This window comes from Nothoprocta perdicaria, unplaced genomic scaffold (genome assembly GCF_003342845.1).
Source record: "Nothoprocta perdicaria isolate Ctin4 unplaced genomic scaffold, notPer1 scaffold_76, whole genome shotgun sequence".
Taxonomy (NCBI): Eukaryota; Metazoa; Chordata; class Aves; order Tinamiformes; family Tinamidae; genus Nothoprocta; species Nothoprocta perdicaria.
In genome coordinates, this window is record NW_020456043.1 from 582,318 (window position 1) to 600,238 (window position 17,921).

General features: G+C 44.9%; 1 protein-coding gene across 9 annotated transcripts in view; it reads right to left on the bottom strand.

Moving 5' to 3' along the window:
• Positions 1 to 31: 31 nt before the first annotated feature.
• KTN1 (kinectin 1) overlaps positions 32 to 17,921 on the bottom strand; it is a 50,447-nt gene continuing 32,557 nt past the window's right edge. For 3 of the 9 annotated variants that reach the window (XM_026051475.1, XM_026051471.1, XM_026051469.1), the window contains 13 exons: positions 17,728 to 17,818; positions 15,573 to 15,659; positions 13,664 to 13,753; positions 12,539 to 12,634; positions 11,984 to 12,073; positions 11,802 to 11,894; positions 10,448 to 10,519; positions 9,828 to 9,911; positions 9,549 to 9,632; positions 7,146 to 7,229; positions 5,455 to 5,547; positions 1,226 to 1,349; positions 32 to 465 (listed from right to left, as the gene is read on the bottom strand). In XM_026051475.1, the coding sequence (XP_025907260.1) occupies positions 461 to 465; positions 1,226 to 1,349; positions 5,455 to 5,547; positions 7,146 to 7,229; positions 9,549 to 9,632; positions 9,828 to 9,911; positions 10,448 to 10,519; positions 11,802 to 11,894; positions 11,984 to 12,073; positions 12,539 to 12,634; positions 13,664 to 13,753; positions 15,573 to 15,659; positions 17,728 to 17,818 (1,093 nt within the window). In that variant the 3' untranslated portion in view covers positions 32 to 460. The remainder of the gene's footprint in view (positions 466 to 1,225; positions 1,350 to 5,454; positions 5,548 to 7,145; positions 7,230 to 9,548; positions 9,633 to 9,827; positions 9,912 to 10,447; positions 10,520 to 11,801; positions 11,895 to 11,983; positions 12,074 to 12,538; positions 12,635 to 13,663; positions 13,754 to 15,572; positions 15,660 to 17,727; positions 17,819 to 17,921) is intronic. The other 6 variants (XM_026051477.1, XM_026051474.1, XM_026051470.1 and 3 more) reach the window with 5 other exon arrangements.

A 17,921-nucleotide genomic window follows, 5' to 3' on the forward strand; every position in this document is an offset into this window, starting at 1 on the left:
AAAAAAAAAAAAAAAAAAAAAAAAAAAAAAAAAAAAAAGGAGTGTTTACTTGAGGTTGAAGTCAGAGGCAGCTAATCCCAAAATGTATTTTAAGTAAAACCGTGTACAACATCAGTATTAAAATGTTATGTTCCGTTGGTGACTTTGCCACATTGGCGTTTTCTGAACAAGTTTTACTGAGCAAAATAAAAGATTACGTGTTTACTGTCTCTCCAGGAATGTAAAGGTCTAATTATCCAAACAGTTTTTTTTTCCTTTTTATTATAAAACTAAACTCTGGAGGTGTCTACAGAGCTGTTTTTTTCTCTTTAAATCAGTAGTCTAACAAGGATTAGAAAAGACAAAACTGTTCAGTGTTTCTGACGAAGTAGAAAGGGTGAAAACATAAATAAGGCTTTAATTTGGCAAAATATAATACAATGCCTTCTGCTCTCCTCAAATTAACGGTTCCGCCGTGACTTCACTCTGCAAGAGAAACACAGAGCACCACATTAAGGCCCCGCTGGCTGCGGGCGGCTCCTCCCAGCGGCTCCGCTAGCCCCGGTGCCGAGCCCAAAGGAAGGAGCAGGGATGGGGAGGCCTCTCTGATGGGAGGCTGAGGCTAAAGGCTGTAGCACCCATTGGAGGCCACGTTTGGCTCGCCCAGGGTCATGGTCTGGTGTCTCGAGTTGAGCCACGCAACTTTGGGTCATTTTGGAGGTTTCCAGCATGACGAGTGAGCTACAAAAGTCCCCGTTTCAAAGCTGGCCATATATTAAAATAAAAGCCTTGCTCGTGGTGCCTATAATCGGATGGGGAGCCTGTGCCAGGCTCGTGCTTCAGATATTCCCATCGCCATGGCCCCAGCGAGCCGTCACGGCAAGCGCGGCGAGAGCCCCGTGGTTACTCTCCATGCTCTGCCCCAGGGCAATCCGAGCAGGGAGCACTCACATTTTTGTCCACGTTACTGGTAGGAGGGACCAAAAGCATGGATTCTTGAGGAAAAACGAGGAAACTTGTTGAGTGGAGACATAAGGAGCAAGACACAAGGATAAAAAACACTGTGTCCAGGAGCACAGGGAAATGAGATCAGCTCCAGCCCACTGAAGCAGATACCCAGAGAGAAACGCATCTCCTGGAAGCTCTGGATTCCATGTAGGAAGTTGCAGATGGTAACACTAGATGTGTTAAATCTCAACAGGGTCCCCCCATCCCTCCTACCAAACCGACCCGTGGCCCTTCCTACCTACTAACTGGTAGTGTTCTCGTCCCTTTGAGAGCATTTGGCTTACTGACACAAGCAGCTTCTTGAGATGACCTACATCCTGGTTAAGATTCACCGCCACGTTTAGTCTTTTGTCAGTCAATTCCTGGAAGGAGGGAGAGAAAAAAAAAAGTCATTAAAAACTCATTTACAGTCTAATTATCAAGAAAGTCTAGAATTAGATTCTCCATATAAAATTACGGCCTCTTGCACAGATGGGAGCAATCCTTGTAAATCAGAGGGTTACAGCCACATTTAAAGAGAACGTTGTTCCATGTCACCAAGCCGCTTTCTGCTGAACACGTGCTGAGCACCAGCAAGGACATGACCAGCTCCCGGTGCCCTTGGCCCAGGATTTGGATTACCAGGACTTGTGCTCGTGGCCACAGCTCATCTGGCCTCAGAAGGCGGTTTCAAAGTGTTCCCTACAAGCCCTACAAGAAGTCCACGCTGACTAGGCTTCAAGTTTAATTTAGGAGGCAACAACAGGGCTGCTGGACACCACAGATTCGTACAAGGAGCTCTGATTCTTTTCTTAAAAAATAAACCATAGAAACTAAGCAATTTCTTCGGGAGTTCAACAGTTCTGCACGAACAGGGAGGTGTTACAACCCGGGTGGACTCCTTCTTGCCCTGCTCTCCCAAAGGCTGTTGGTTTTACTACTTTTATTGATTGCTGCCTCGACAGACATACAAAGGACTCCCCATCCAAAACACAGAGGCCTCTTCCTTATTCATTTCCAAAGGCAGACACACAGGTAGACCTAAGAACCTCCCCTGCAAAATTCAGCTGCTAAAAAACGAGCCAGTTGAGCTTGGTAGCTGTGCTAGACAACCACCCAACAGTCAAGCCCATCCAACTGAAAGGGGCTTTCACAGTGAATTGCGGTGGCATCAGAATTGGACCTTCCTCTAAGGCAGGGAGGGCAGTCAATGAAGCTCAACCACCTGCACCGTTACAGGAACTAGTCTGGGCTCGGGCAAGAGGACAGAGCAAGACACGGCAAAGCTCTCAGTTAAGAGCAACTGCTGAACATCTTTTCTACTGTGAATAATCATTGGAAACTCGTACAGAAGTAGCTTTATTGCCAGGGCATTAGCACTGAAACCATCACAAGCAGAAGGAGCCTTCGGTTCCCTCCCAGCCCTCCTGCACAAAAACAGCCCTCCTCTCTTCCATTTAGCTTCCTGCCCTGTATTTATGGCTCATGTCACTCATTGACCACTCGTGAATTATACACACATGTCCAACGCATGGGAGGGCATATCCTGGGGACAGGTAGAGCCCATGGCACAGGGTGGGAGCAGCAGGACAAGGAGAGGGAAACCACAAGCCCAGCAGCCCACACTTTGGGGCTGGTGAAGGCCCTTTTACCCTCTCTACAATTAAGCTTCCCGAGGGTCAAGGATGCTCCCTAAAAATCCCAGTGGGCAGCCAGAGCTGCAGGAACATCTGCAATTTGGTCCTCCCTCCCACTGAATGGACACGTTCACCTCCAGCAGGCTTTACCTGACGTAGGGCGCTGTGTTTCCAGTGATGGAGCGTTTTACGCAGGGATTTGGGGGGAAAAAAATGAAAAACATTACACTGCACATAAGCCTCAAAATAAGTTTAGTGCCTAGGAAAGCTGCTGAATATAAATGACTTCCTTAAAGTGCACTAAAAGGCACCTTCAGCATCATTTAGCTCCGTAAGTGACAAGGAAGCTGATTAGAAAACCCAAATGATCCATTTTTAAGCAGAGAGAGAAGCAGTCTAAAAGAAAATACCCAGGCTGTGTTTGGGAGCTTTTGCAGACCTCATTCCACAGTTTTGTGGGTTGCTTCCCATACCCAGAAGGAACAGATATGCTCATCTTCAAGCAAGCGTTTTCACATCCCTTTAAAAGGGGAAGAGACTGTTGCTAGGTAAAAGTAGCTGGAAGACTTTCTTTTTTAGTCTGAGAGCTATTTTAAGCTGGGTTTTTAGGCTTCTGGGGAGACAGCTATTTAAAAAAGAGAAAAAAAAAAGAAAAAAAATGAGGAAGCAAAATGGGAAGACGACAGAGATAGTCTAATTTTATCTCTGGCAATGGCTACCTATTTAAAGCAGTGAGCAGACAATTAACGTTTTCTACTAATGAAGATTTAATTACAGGTTTATTGGGGCTGTTCTTCCCTATTCCTCTTGAGAAAAGAGGAAATGACTTTCTTGAGAAAACCTGGATGGACTTCCAATGTACCCATGCACCTATAACGGAGCAACACGTGTCCGGTGTGGCTAAGGAGTTAAAATCAGAGTAATGTCCCTTGGCCACAGCAGGGCACATCTAAGGACACCTGGTTTGGGAGCACTCACCAGTGTTGCCAGGCGGGAAGCTCCACGGATGATGCTACAGGAACAGCAGGGCAGGCAGCACCTACGCTCCGAGCACCTATTTGCACCTATTTGCAGAGCAGCAGTTAGGACAAGCCTGTGCTGCTGTCACATCTGCAGACTGAGGAGATGCAGAGCCCCAAGAGGAGGGCGAGCGGGCAGGGTGAGGGCTCTTTCCTACCCAGCCCGTGCTATCAGCCCTGCCCCAGGTTTGGTCAAGGTGGGAGAGCATCTCGAAGCCTCCGTGAGCTCTCCCTGCTGCTCGCTGGTCAGTCCCCATCCATCAAGCCAAAACAGCTCAAGACGAGGGCACAGCAGAGGGCAAGCAGGTTGGCTTGGGCTTTAGGAGGACTCTTCCTCTCCATCTGCTGCAGGTGGGGACATGGAGCACCCAGTGCCACTCACGGTCACCAGCCGCTGCCTCTCCTGCTGGCGGCACAAGGCAGGGCTCAACAGATCAAACACCCTCTCAGGAAACCAGCTCAGGGATGAAACAGGACCATGAAACATGAGTGGTCCCCGAGGCCCAGCTGCACATCCAGCTCTCAGCATGGTTAGCCCATTGCACAGCAGCCAAGGGCCTCCCTGAATGTCCCTCTGCAGAAAAGCCATTTCACTTCTGCTAATGGCTACAGAGACCAAGACTCTTCTACAATGCTCCTTAGAGAACCCCAAGCCTCCTCTTGCAGCTGATGAAGCTGCTTATTTTCAGCTGCTAAAAGGAGTCGATATAAATTATTTGTCCTATAAGCAAGAGCTCCTCTCCCCCTCGGACTACAGCATTTCCTTCCACTCAATCCATCCAAAGAAAATGGGTAACGAGTTCCATTGACACCACTTAGCTGTTTCAAATGTGCTGCAAAGAGACCCCATTTTAGTCTTCTGCTCCTCAGCTACCTCCTGGAAAGCTAATCTGAAGCTGATGCCAAAGCTCTGCTTTCCAGAGACAGGGAAGCCCAATGTCTGAACCCAGGACTCAGTGGTTCTCACAGGTGGTGCCTTTCTAGGGCCAATGCTCAAAGCACTGGCGACACAAGCAGTTAAGCACTCAAGTAACCAAAGGCTTCACAGGTGAGCAGACCATGCCACACAGAGCCCACACAGCTCCGGACCCAACAAGTGCAACCCCTTTGCTGGAGGATATAAAAAACCTCCCTTGCTCTGGAGAGTCAAGCACCCGCTGCACCAGGCACTGCTCGTTTCTGCTGCTTGCTACAGCTCAGACTAGCAGCATCTTCCTGCCGGACCAGATCATGGTCAGCAAAAGAATTCCTAGGAATTTGGGTCAGCTGAACCTCAATTTGGGCATCTACCTAATGCTAGGAACGAGCTCTTGCCCATACTGCAGTTTTTGACCACAGACTGCATGGCCTACAATACCAATGCACCCCAAGACATCTTCCTCTGGCATGAGACATCAGCAAGTGCCACTCCAGCACCTACTATTTTAAGCTATTTTAGTAATGAGCAGATTTATTTTTAACCTCCTGTGATGAGCAAACAAGTCTGGGGCTCTTCCCCACATTCTCCCCACTTTTGCCTAGACCAAGCCAACAAGCCTTTGGAAGCCCAGCTCCCATGCAGTGAATCCCTTCCCTCATTGCAAACATGAGACATGGGACAGAGCTCACGATCCAGACAAGAGCAGAATTCCCAACACTTAGAAAAGCATCTGCATCCCAGGATACAGCTACAAAACACCACACGGACAAGCTGTAAACGAGGAAACTTCATCAAGCCTTAATTTACTGCCAGCAGCACATGTCCTGCTCCTCTGCTGCAGCTTGCTTCCCGAAGCTCATAACGCACATGAGATTTGCATGTCCCCAGGGAAGGATTCCAAGGAAAAACTCACCGACTGCGTGCAAACATCGCTGTTCTCAATAACATTGGCATCCCCAGCAGCCTTTCCAATTTCTCTCTCAAGAGATGCCAAGGACTCCTGGGCCTGTAGAGGAGGAACACAGAGAAGACAACTAGCAAAGGCTGAAAAAGCAAATTCCTATCTCTTTACGAGCACTAGAGGCAGAGGAAATCATTGTTCTGGGAGGAAATCTGTTTTACGCCAGGCTCACTCAGGGGACCGACGCATTTTTCCTGAGATTGACACGTCTGCGTACAACCTGCATGTTGCATGTCAGCTTGCCGCATCTGAAAGCGATTCCAGGGGGATGCTTTAATAATCACGCTATTAGGTAAAAATTGCACAGCATTTTTTTCCATGTTAGAGTGTAGCACAGGCGGGTCTCCAAAATCCTGATTACAAATTTGCATTTACACAGATCTGCACGAAGCAGAGACATCAGCACAGCTCACTTCACAGCTCAGAGCAGTTGGAGGATGACATATGAGCAAAGTGCTGTAAACACCTTATCCCAACAGGTCTCCTTTCATCTTTTCACCCTTTCCCAGTGCTTCTGGGACCATTTGTCCCTGACCCAGGACAAGGCTGCCTCCTACCCCAGTCACAGCTCTCTCTTGGCATGCACTCCTTCCCATCCTGCAGGAACTCAAGCTGACCTCCTCCTCACCTGCCCCTTTCTGCCACTTTTCCTTCTAGAGCTACATCGGTGACTTTCTGTCTCAGCTTCTGCTCTGGAAGAAAACAGTTCAGCCTCAGGGATCACCCTTCAAGGCAGGCAAAATGCCACCAAGGCCAGAACCAATCTAGTCAGCAAGTCCATTTATTCACCATTGACAGGTCTTGGAGTAACCCGAGAGACAGACTAGCTAAAAGCCAACTAAAAGTTGCTGTTAAAACCAAAGCACTAACAGCCTGTTTTAGTAAAACCACCCAACCAGACCCATGTTTCACATGTTGCTTCCAACACTGCTGTGTTCATGGCCAAGAAAACAGCATTGCAGAAGGAACAAGGAGGCGTTAAATCATTTGGAGCCAGGCCACAGCTCCTCTGCAGATTCTTATCTATGTTTATCAGTCCTCCCATGATAGGTACTCACTCCTAAGATCTCTCCAGCTTGAAGATTTCCCTCGAAGCAGACACTGAGGAACAGTAGAGGTAACTCGCCTGCCTGCCTCAGCACAGCTGAGTCGAGCTAACTGCAAAGACCTGCAGTATCCTACGTTAGAGCCAAATAGTAATCACTTGCAAGCAGGCTGGCAGCTTGTAACCCAAACTGCAACCACTGGTTTGAGAATGGATTTAAATGTTCCAGTGTGCAGTGACACGGAGACCCTGGGATGCTTTTTTTTTCTTGTTAGGTTGCTCTATTTAAGAAATGCTCGGTCAGCCCTAAATCATCACTTACTCTCACTGGCACAAAATTACCATGAAAAAGACGGTTTCAAGAAGGATAAAAAGAGCTGTTTGAGACATTTTATTATTTGGGCAGACACAAGTATCTCACATCAGCTCTTCCATCCACAGCTCCAGTCACCTGGGGCAGTTAAGTGGAGCAAAAAACCCACAGGGCAGTTTGCTCAAACTGCTGGACCCCATTATCCCACACTGCTAAACCAGGACTGCTAAACCCCAACAGCTTCTACCATATCTAAGTCTGTGACTGTTAAAAGACTGTGTTTACCTTGGGCAAGTCACCAGCAACCTTCTGCCTCTCGTTTTGATCAATTTTGAGTTTCGATAGTGTTTCATTTAACTGTGTTTTCAGCTGTAAAACAGTAAAAGAAGATCAGTTCCCCCCCCGCCCACTTTAATCCATCTCCCTTGCGATTAACCCAGTGCACACTGACTGCAGAGGGACTACAATTATTAACAACTACACACACTGGATTAGTCAACAGGTATGATGAGGTTTACAAGGACAGTCAAGGAAGAGAGAGACTCCATCTGTAAAAGTAAATGTAAAGAAAGGAAACTACAGAAAAAAAAGACAGGGTTAGCATCAACTTGACTACCAGGATTTTCAACTTTTCAACTATTGCCAGAAAAAAATATAAGCAATTCTGAATATTCTTAAGCCTCTCTAGCATTCCTATCACAAGTCAGTCCAGATTTCAACTTAATTCATAACAAATATGCAAAAATGTAAACCGGCATCTTCCTAATTCAGGCTAAATAGTCACTTTACTGCGGAATAAACTAAAAATTCTACTTGTCATCTTAATAAAGCACCATTTGTTACAACGTTGACTTAACCAGTCTGCTAATGTCACATCAAGGAATGAATCACTGACAGGGATATATTAAATTGCCGATTGTGTTTAGACTCACTCCAAAAAGTGAAACTATTTCAGGCAAGAGATGTGAATCCTTCCTACTGGCTGCCCTTAAAATACAGCCTTCCAAAGAAAGGATATAAACATTTTGTAAGAATATTTTGAGGGCTCTTCAACACAGTACACAGAACCAGCCACAGCACTTAAAGTTCGAGCCCCAAACAAGGACATTAACAAGAAGCCTGAGTGCCAGTTTTGTTGGATTTGTGACTCTGAAGTGCGCCGTGCTCATGTTCACTCTTCCTCTGCTGTCAATCTGCTTGGGAACCAGCAGGGGATTAAAGAAGTGAACAATAAGCTACTCAGAGTGCTGACTTCCCACTAATTCCACCCCCTTGCACTATAGTTGTCTTGGACTTGGAAGGTTTCCCCCATTGCAGCACCTGAGCTACTGTGTGCTGGTTTTCTGCAGCTCAGGAAAGCACTTCTCTGCTGCTCTGTCTTCCCTCCCCATTCACCTTACAAATTAGAGGGAAATTCTGAAATCCCTTCCTCAGCCTATCACAATTTTGAAATCCCTTTCTCAACCTCCTGCCTATCACAGACCAGTCATGTAAACTTGCCAGCATTCCCAAGCAGTTTTCAGGCTCACATTCCCACCAGCACAGCACCATCAGACCATGCAGTCAAGCTGCCCTGCTAGGGAGCTTTTCAAGCTTTTGTTATTACAGATATAATAGAGCATTGCTCTTATATTCAAGAGGTTGGCATTTGCTGATTAACTCCAAGATATGTGTTCAATTCCCATTTCCCTTGCTCTCAGAACAAGAGGCTTCAGTCGCTGAGACAGGATGCTAAGCATTGCTATACTAGACTTACCAAGCATACTAAAAAAAGGTCACAATCGACCCAAGTTTAAATCAACTATTTTAATGCAGTTAATTAGCAGTGGTTCCCTGGCAAGGCCAGCAGTTCAGCCAGCAGTGACAGGTTGTCCCATCAGCAAGGATGTGGCGGCAAAATAAAAGAGCCTTCCCTGATTCTGGCTCAAAAGCACGAAGCGAGCTTGACTCAACCCAAGCAGAGGAAGGACCAGATTGTTCCTGCAGCCTCAAAAAAACCCCCATGTTATTCTGGAAACATGAGAATTGAAAGGACTCAGACTGTAAACTCATGCATCTTTGGGGCTGGCAACACTTAACTGAGCTTCTTCTTGAGAAGCTTGATTTAGGAACATTAAATGCTAAAGAGCATATCCAGCCAAAATACACCCTGTGTGGTGCATGCTGCAACCCAGAACAGTCGTTCTGTCACCTCAGGATGACGACTGCTCAGTGGCTGGACACTCTGAACAAACTTAACGTTGTTTTGGCTGATTTCTGTATGTACAGAGCAGCCAGAAGAGGCTCTCTGCTGTCAGGCTTACATGGACATCAAAGTTGTATCCTCAAAAGCTTTGAGAGCACAGAGGATAATCCTCAAATTGAGCTGATGAGAGTACAACTTCTATTGCCCCAAGGACATTATATTTGCAGCCACACTTGTCTACACTGTAGAAAACATTGATTTTGAAGAAGTTTCAGGGATGAAAGTCCTAAAGTCCTTTTGGGGGAAAAAAACTCAAGAACCAGACATGCTATTGTTAGGAGCAGAGAGAGACAAATTGTAAAAGTCAGACTACATAAATGATTGCAATGGACAAAAATATCAAGCTGAAGAGGTTAGCAGAACAGACAGGATTTGAAATAAGTCTCCGCTTCGTAAGTATGCTGGGAGCCTGGTGTGTGCCCAGCGGAGAACAAGCTTCTTACCAAATTTAACTCTTCATTCTGTCTTACTGCTTCAGAATATGAATCATCAAGTTTTTTCTGCAATTCAGTCAACAGATCTTTGAGCTGAAATGAAGTTTAGAGTTTTAGGATTTGTCTCCTTAGGATGCCCACCTTTTTTTCTGCTCAGATTTTAGTGTGTCAGCCTACCCTGAGGTCACAAGCATTCAAACCCCTCAGCCACAGGGGCTAAGCACTGATTAGTTTGCCAGCTGACTGATAACCAAAAGAAAAAGGACAGGTTTGGTCAATCATGTTTACCTCTCTGACTTCTGAAACATAAGTAGATCGTTCTATTTCTGCCTTTTCTAGTTCACTTTCCAAATGTTCTCTCTCTTTTTTAAGCTAGAAACAGAAAAACAGAGTTAAAAAAGACATTTTCAAAGTCTTTACCTTACAGTATCGTTTCTTAATTTATTATTAGCTACAAGTTTGTACCAGATACTCCGTGACATTTAGAGAGCATTTCAAACCTGGCAATTGCACAACACACAGATTTAAACTGGTAGCACTTCAAAAGTAACATGATTTTCGAACATTAAAGAATCAAGCCCAAGATTATCAAAAAGCAGATACATCAAAGTAAACTGCTTGGCCTCCCAAACAAAAGGTCCCTCTTTGCAGGGCCTCAGCCTCCAGTGGACAAGTAGTGAAATGTTAAAATAAACTAAAGAATTAAACAAAAAAAAAAAAGAAAAAAAAAAACCCCAACTTCCTAGGGCTCAGCTTTATCCAGCTGCTTCTTGAAACACACCAAAGGAAGTTTCAATTAAACTAGAAACTGTGCTACATGCAAGAGAGAGGTCCCAATATGTACAAATTGTAAAACAGGCTTTAAATTTGTGTTCTGAGTTTCAAAGGAAAGCAACACCTGCACGTACAGTTTCAACTTCTTTGATTTCTTCCTTTAACCTCTCTACCTCGTGCTCCAAAGGAATGACCGAAGAGCGTAACTGCAGTTTAAGAAAGAAAAACACATCATTTAATGAGACTGGTCTAAGTCAAACTCTCCTAATGCACGTACACTAACTTCTATGCCTTTAAAACATTAAGCACAACAAAACCACAGTGTCTGCAAATAAAACAAGACCTTCAAATAACTCAATATATTGAGTCCTCATCATAACATACTCGCATCTTTTCTGTCTTTCCCCCAGTATAGAGTTCTTTAACATTTATTGGGAGCTAGATGACAACTATTTGACATATGAGACTAAGCTACTTGTCTGTTATTTGCAGCAAGGGAAATATCCTTTCTAGTCACTTTACAGTGAAGACAGTCTGCATTCACAAGCTATACATAGCTAAACCCAGCATATTTAGCCACATTAAAGACTACATAAGGGTAGCAGATGGTAGCATATATATAGTTCAAGAGCTGACAGCCTGTTATAAAGCTCCTCAAAACAAAAGGTTTTTAATTCATCTATATGTTTGTTTCAGGCTCATACCCCGGCACCCAAATTTGCAAAGCAGAATTAGTTAAGAAATTTCTTTTAAAACAAACATACAAATCAGTTTGACCTACTTTAACTCCACATTGGGAAAGAAACGTAAAAGGCTTTTCTCCTGCCACTTTTGCTAACAACAGAGCCTTCCCAAAAAGAAAAGCTCTGCAGGCAATTTCAAGTGTAATTAGTTGACCATAATGGATTTTAAGTGCTAGTTTAGCATCTTCAAAAAAACTGCTTATGATTATAGGATATTTAAACCTTACTGCAGAACAGCCTTTATCTCTTCACAAATTGACTTTTTAAAAAGGGCTGGCTAACAAACACAATTTGAGTTGCCAGGATCAGAAATATTTGTACTCCTGGGCACAGTAATGGAACACACCTATTATCCTGACTCTCGGACTTCCTATCCCACCTGGCATTATTATCATGCACTATTTGCCTGCTTCTTGCATCACCAAGGACTTAACAGAGCAGTTAAAGACCTCAGACCCATGCTGCTTGTTCTCACTTCTCTGAAGCTGGCAGCTGAAATTACCCACAAATCCAAACGTAACCATTCCCTCACTTCTTAGAGTTTAATATATAGAAAGATTTATCTCAAAAAAGAGCAAAAATCACTGCTCAGCATGAAATTAAGCATCTCAGCACAAAGTCCTACTGCTACAAAAACGAATATTTTACCCACTGCTGACTGACTTCACCTTTTCATCCACCCAAACACCCTCTGACCTCAAGTGGAAGTGGCTTGGCCATCCCAAAGACATTTCTCCAGAAATACCTGCTTCAGTTCCTTTTGTGACTCCTCCACTTTTATTTTCCATTTACTCTCTTCCTCTTCCACGCTCCTCTGTAGCCTTTGCAAAATCCCCTCCTAGGGAGAAGGTGCAGTTTGAACACTCACATCAGAAGAAAGGCATTGGGCAGCCTTGCAGAGAAGGAGTGAGAATGTGTGCTGCTTACCGTCTCTGCCAGCACCGACTTGTACTTCTCACAGTCCAGTTGCAAGAGTGCGTTGAGTCCCTCAGCCTCCTTCAACTTCTGCTCCAGCACCTGCCAAAGGAGAAAAGAGACCAGCAAAGTTACAGCTCAGCTGTCCGATTTGAGCTCTACACTCTAGCTTATAGTCACAAGCTGTTATTATTTACATCAGCAGGTTTTCCTATCCATCCCACGCAAAGACTCCAATATCAAGTGCAACTTTGCACTACCCAGTCACGGCTGTCTCACAAGTTACTGCAGTCCCTTGATGACTGCCTGACAACAAACCATATACTTGGAAAGGGATCGGTAATTTTTATTTCATTAATGTTTTCACAACTCCACAAGGTCCTTCTAGCATTTTCAAATGCCTTCCTTCCTTACAAGATGCAAATATTTATAGAAGTTTTCTTATCACTTGTTAACTCATGCAAAGCTTACAACGCAGAGCACGTTTAATGCTATAAATCTTGGAAATCATGCATAAATCTTGGAAATTATGCCATGTACAGAAATCTTTTCATTACTCGTGCTTACCTTGACCTCTTCGGATCCTGAGGCTCCTCTCAGATATTCCTTAGCCATTTTTTCAAACCCACACATCCATTCATTATGACTCTGTTGGGAAATAAACTGTTACAAGTAACCTCAATGAATTTATCCTCAGCACATCTGTCTCCCAACTGCAGGATTACGGAGAGCATTTCAGCACTCGAATTCCCTGAGCTAACGCACTCCAAGAGTTGTTCATCTAGCAACAAACAAGGCCAAATGGAGCTGACAGCCCACGGGCAGCAATCCAGGAATACAAAGTACAGGAGAGACACAGTTTGCAGGGGCTTGGAGCTACTGAAATACAGCTGGGTCACACAGGTCCATCTGCAAGTGCCGGGGCTCTACAACAAATATTTGAAGACTTAGAGAAATGTTTTCCAAAAATCCATGAATAGTTTAAGCGGACTCTTTCAGGGGGATTTCAGGGACTTCACGAGGAGGATGGATTGATTAAAAAGAAAAGTCATTTTTCGAGACATCATGACACTAACTTCAGAACACAGAGAATATTTAAGCAGAATATTCTGAAGTTCTTTAGGGCATGTTATAAATCAACTCTGGAGCTGGATTTCTAGGCCCTGCTCACAACAGTCACAACCCAAGCCAGGCAAACACGAGTTTCCCTTCACAAGTCACCGAGAACCCCAAACTGGAAGTCAGGGATCTTCAAAGAGACTCTGGGACAAAATTCACACTTCTGAGCTACATTAACTGCCCAGAGGCGCAGGGCCCCCCTGGAAAGGCAGCTCAGCAGATACTGGGACAGGAGATTCCCATTGTGCCTGGACAGGGAATAAACACCCAGCAGACTATCTGTTCTTGAAAGTTTATTGCCTTAGAGGCAAGATAACATGGGCAGATGACAAGAGATGATAGCAAGGTAAAAAACAAGATAATGATAACATGGTAAGATAGGGGTGGTTGTTGTTTTTAACACTTTCCTTAATGTAATTGTCTGTTCTCAGAGTGAAATTTTGCTGCTGCCAAGTACACATGGAGCCAGGAAAATACAATCATTTCCCTCTGTAAATATCTTGGGGCAAAAAGGGACTGGTTTAGTGCTGCGGATGTCCAGTGCATCAGGAGCCAGAGGGCTGCTTCTCTTACCACGTTCGAAGGAAGGGACATTTTCGGGAAGAGCTTCTGGAGCAGTTCTCGCGTCTCCATCTCGGCAGCTTCCAAATGCTGCTGCCTCTCCTAAAGCAAGAGAATGGCTCTCATGAAGCTGGGAAACACACTGCACCCGGCAACACCCTCCTCTAGGCCTGAGGTTCAACCTAAAAAAGTCTTTTTTGAGGGAGAAAGGTTCCACCTTCTCTACATTTACCAGTAACTTGCTTCAAGAAACGACATTAAATGGTTTCAGATTTTGGCCTCCACATTTTTTTCATGCTTTTTTAGCTATCACCTCCAAGCTAGCCTGTTCCTACAGGATTTACACCACCGTTTACAATGCAAACTAACCAGTGCCGAGTAGCTGCATTCACAGATCACACCAACCCTTGCACTCAAATACACTGAGCAATATCTCAAAACCAAGAAGTTGGACTGATTAACATTTAAAGAATATATACTTTTTCTAAACAAATTTCTGGTAGAAAAAAGAATCATTATACATCAACATCACTACATTAGAACAGAATTAAAGTCAAAAGGAAAATTTGTGTCAATGCACATTTGAACCAGGCCAAGAAAGCAATATTGCATCTTATAAATATTACTTTTAAGTGCTTAACAGGGAGACCCTCACATCCTCCTTCCCCAAGCTCAGATGGAATGGGTAGTAATTATTAGAGCTGTGTGACAATCTCCAGCTTTGCTTTGTCATCGCTCTGCAAGCTAAAAAAAGATCCAGAGAGCCACGAGACACCACAGATCTCTAGTTACTTTGAAATTTATTTAGCATTAAAAGGCAAGCAGCCCAGGGACGTTTGTTTGCTGTGCTTGTGGCAGAGAGACTTAGATCCCTCCACGCATGTTACACTCAGGCTCTACGTTTAAATATAGAGAGCTGGGAGCCCATATGTGTAAGGCAACCCTCAAGCTACATCCCTCGCTCGTATTTGATTTGCTTTTTACTTAATGTCAGATTTACTGAGCCTTGTTGCTCTGAGTTCCTCTACTGCAAGAGTCCACAGTGGCATTAGTAGGTTGAGGTGCAGAGATAGAATCAGACAGGAGACATCAGGCTGCAGAACTGGGCTACGTGTGTTAGTTTGGGGCAATTCAGGAGCTGCCAGCAAGGGGCTGTTTAATCAAAAGCTTTAGACTGCAAGAGAAAACAGACAAGCACTTAAGACACAGCAAAAGCAGTTAGACAAATTTTCCAACCACTGGCCTGGGCCGAGAGTGGAGTCTTGGAAAGATCAAGAGCCTTGAAAACACCAACACTTAAGTCCAAGGCAGCGCCCCTCTGCTCCTGGCTACACAACTTGCATTTTAAGGTTATTTTGATGCTTTTTGAATTTTGCACGATGACAATTAGCACCAGATCAGGCTCATAACAAAGACAAGCACTTTGTGAACAACTCGCTCCCCGTGTCATTTTAACCACCGGGTCTGACAGGTGGTCTGGATACTTCCAAGGAGGAAAATCACTGCCGTGAAGTTCCTTTACTTTACTGAGAAGTTCCTTGGTTCTTAAATAATGATCTCGTCCCAATTCCTCATGGGTCCACTACATTTATTCAAGACCAGAGAAAGCCTGGCAGGTGAAAGCAGGCGGCTCACCAGCACAGCTCCTTCCTAGAGCTCCCCACAAAGAGAAGAGATTCACGACAGCTCTAACAATTATGCAAACGGAAATCAAATCAGCAGGCCCACAAATCAAGGAAAAACAAAAGAAACCTAAAGACAACAGGAAGAAGCAGAGGTGAGAGTATATGAACGATCACTCAGAACAGACTATATTTAAACTGCAGTAAAAGTTAAAATGCCTCCATTTGATTTAAAAAATAAAACAGCTGCAGATCTGCTTCTAGCTTAACGCATCATTTCTAGCGGTTAGCATTACAACCTTGGCAGTCTTGTTCACTTTGTCCTGCAGCATTTTTTCAGTTGATGCCAATGCTTCCATGGCTTCCCAGTTTTTCTCCCGAAGCTCCTAATCATTTTTAGAAAAAATGATTTCAGTTCAGCCAATATTCAAACTGTTTCCGCTTTTACTTCAGAGATATATTTTGCATTCCATCCCATCATTTGCGTTTAAATGCTGGTTACTGCAAGGTGATTTTGCTGGGCAAGAGGACGTACACTAGCAAAAACAAGAGCGATGCTCAAGAGTTTGAATGAAAAAAAAGGAGAAGTGCCAATTTCTGCCCAACTGTTCCCCGTATCCAAAACCGATCCAAGGGCCACGGAACTGCCGAGCGCGTCGGAGCGGCGCTCGCAACCCCACACTTTGACTGCACTTGTGAGAAGAAAAGAGGGAAGTGTTCAAAAAGTAGTGAGGAACACAGACACCAAACCACAGATTGCACAACAGAGTGTTAGGCATGTCGCGTTGCAGAACCTAGAATGGCCCCAAGTGCACATGGCAGCGGACAACATTTACGCTTCCGTCCTGGATCCAGCTGTGGAGGCTCCTCGTGCCTCAGCTCAGCCCTGCTAAGCCAGGACTGCCTGGGGAAAAGCCAAGTTGGGGGCCGTGTTTTTCAGTGTTTAACCCCTCCCAGAATTAAAGCGCCGGCTCCCTGGGCAGCGCCTGGAAGGCTGGGGGATGTTGGCAGCGACGAGCGCGGCGCGCGGGACGCCGTCGTGCCGGGCTGTGCTCCCATGTCTTTCTTGGCAAGGTCATCAAACGTGTACGCCACAAGATGCCATCATGCAAGCTCCCAGTTACTGGCCTGAGCGCCTTCAGGCTGAAAACTCTTTAGAATAAATAAATAAATGAAGGAACTGCCTCAGAGCTGTTATCTAGGAAGGATGGTGGCCTTGTGTGGAGGAGATAACGGGACTTTGATTTTTTTTTTTCTCTCTCCCCTCAACTCGGAGCCAGGTTCAGGAAAGGACTACTTGGAAACGGCTGCATCTTTTTATTCACACACCAGGCATCCAAATCCAAGCACGTACCTACACCAGTTCTGCCTCACCACTTTTTCTCCTGCCTAAACTATGAGTTGTTCCACTGGGGAAAAATGCTTAAAAACCACCCCATGGAAAGCCGGGATTTACAGGCATGTTCTGCCTTTAGCGGTGACCAGATTTCTGCCTGCACGATGAAGGGCACTTAAACCTTGCAGTTCCCTGGGAAACGAGCCCATGGGAAGGGCACGTACAGAGTCTGTCTGCCCAGCTCATCAATCTTCCAAGACTACCTAACCACTTTCCCTCTACTCTGATTCAGCTCTTAAGCTACATTATTTGCTCAAAATCCAAGAGCAACACACTCTCAATATTTTCCTTCTGTGTTTCTTACACAGTGGGTCGTTTTTTTTTAAGTCAATGTGGCTTTTTGTGTGGTATTTGCTGGCTTTTGTAGGCTATCAAGAAAAGAAAAATGAGCTAAACTCTCTCTATTTTAATAATCTCCTCTTAAATGATTTAAGGATGCCATTCTCTCACCCAGCACGGGTAATGCATTCAGGGGAGGTAATATCACAACTCTCTGTTGGAAGATACATATTTTGCTTCCAGCTTCAAACAACCTGTATTGCACTGGCAGTGGCCACCATAAAATGAACACTGACTGTCCTTGTCCTTTTCCTGAAAGTGCCTAGTTCTTATTCTTCATAATGGGAAGAGCCAGATCTGAGAGGCCTGAAGGCAACACCTCCTCCCATGTCTGCACACACTGATCACAAAACTCAGAACAACCTCCTTCTACCCCCCAAATCTGCCCCTCTTTCCCAGGGAATGGGCATATTATCAAACAGGGCTCACAAGGCTGAATTAAGTTGTGAGAATCTGCTGTGAGATGCGTCTTCCAGCAAGTCTCCTCACTCTCAGGTTAAGCAGCCAGGGAAAAAGCTGGTAAAACTTGGAGCAGGAGGTAGGAGATGCTTATTTACACCCCAGAGAGAAAGCAGAGTGTTCAGGGCACACAATGTGGCAGACAGTTATCAGAAAAGTGTTTTCTTAGAAAAATGCCCTAGGCATCTAGCAGGGCTGCACACACAGATAATTTGTGGTGTTTTTTTTGTCAGTGAGGGGTAGTGGCGGGGGGTCCTTACGTTGTTCTTTTTCCTCTGTTGCTCAAAAGCATTTCTCTGAGAGGCGAGCTCGCTTTGGAGACTGGTGATTTCTTTCTCCTTCCCTGCAATACTGAATTACCAAAGAGAATCACAAACAAGTGAGGAGACATTTAGGACATTGCAAAAGAAGCAGCGATTCCCTCCCCCTTGGCCCAGGCTTGGGCATTTTCTCT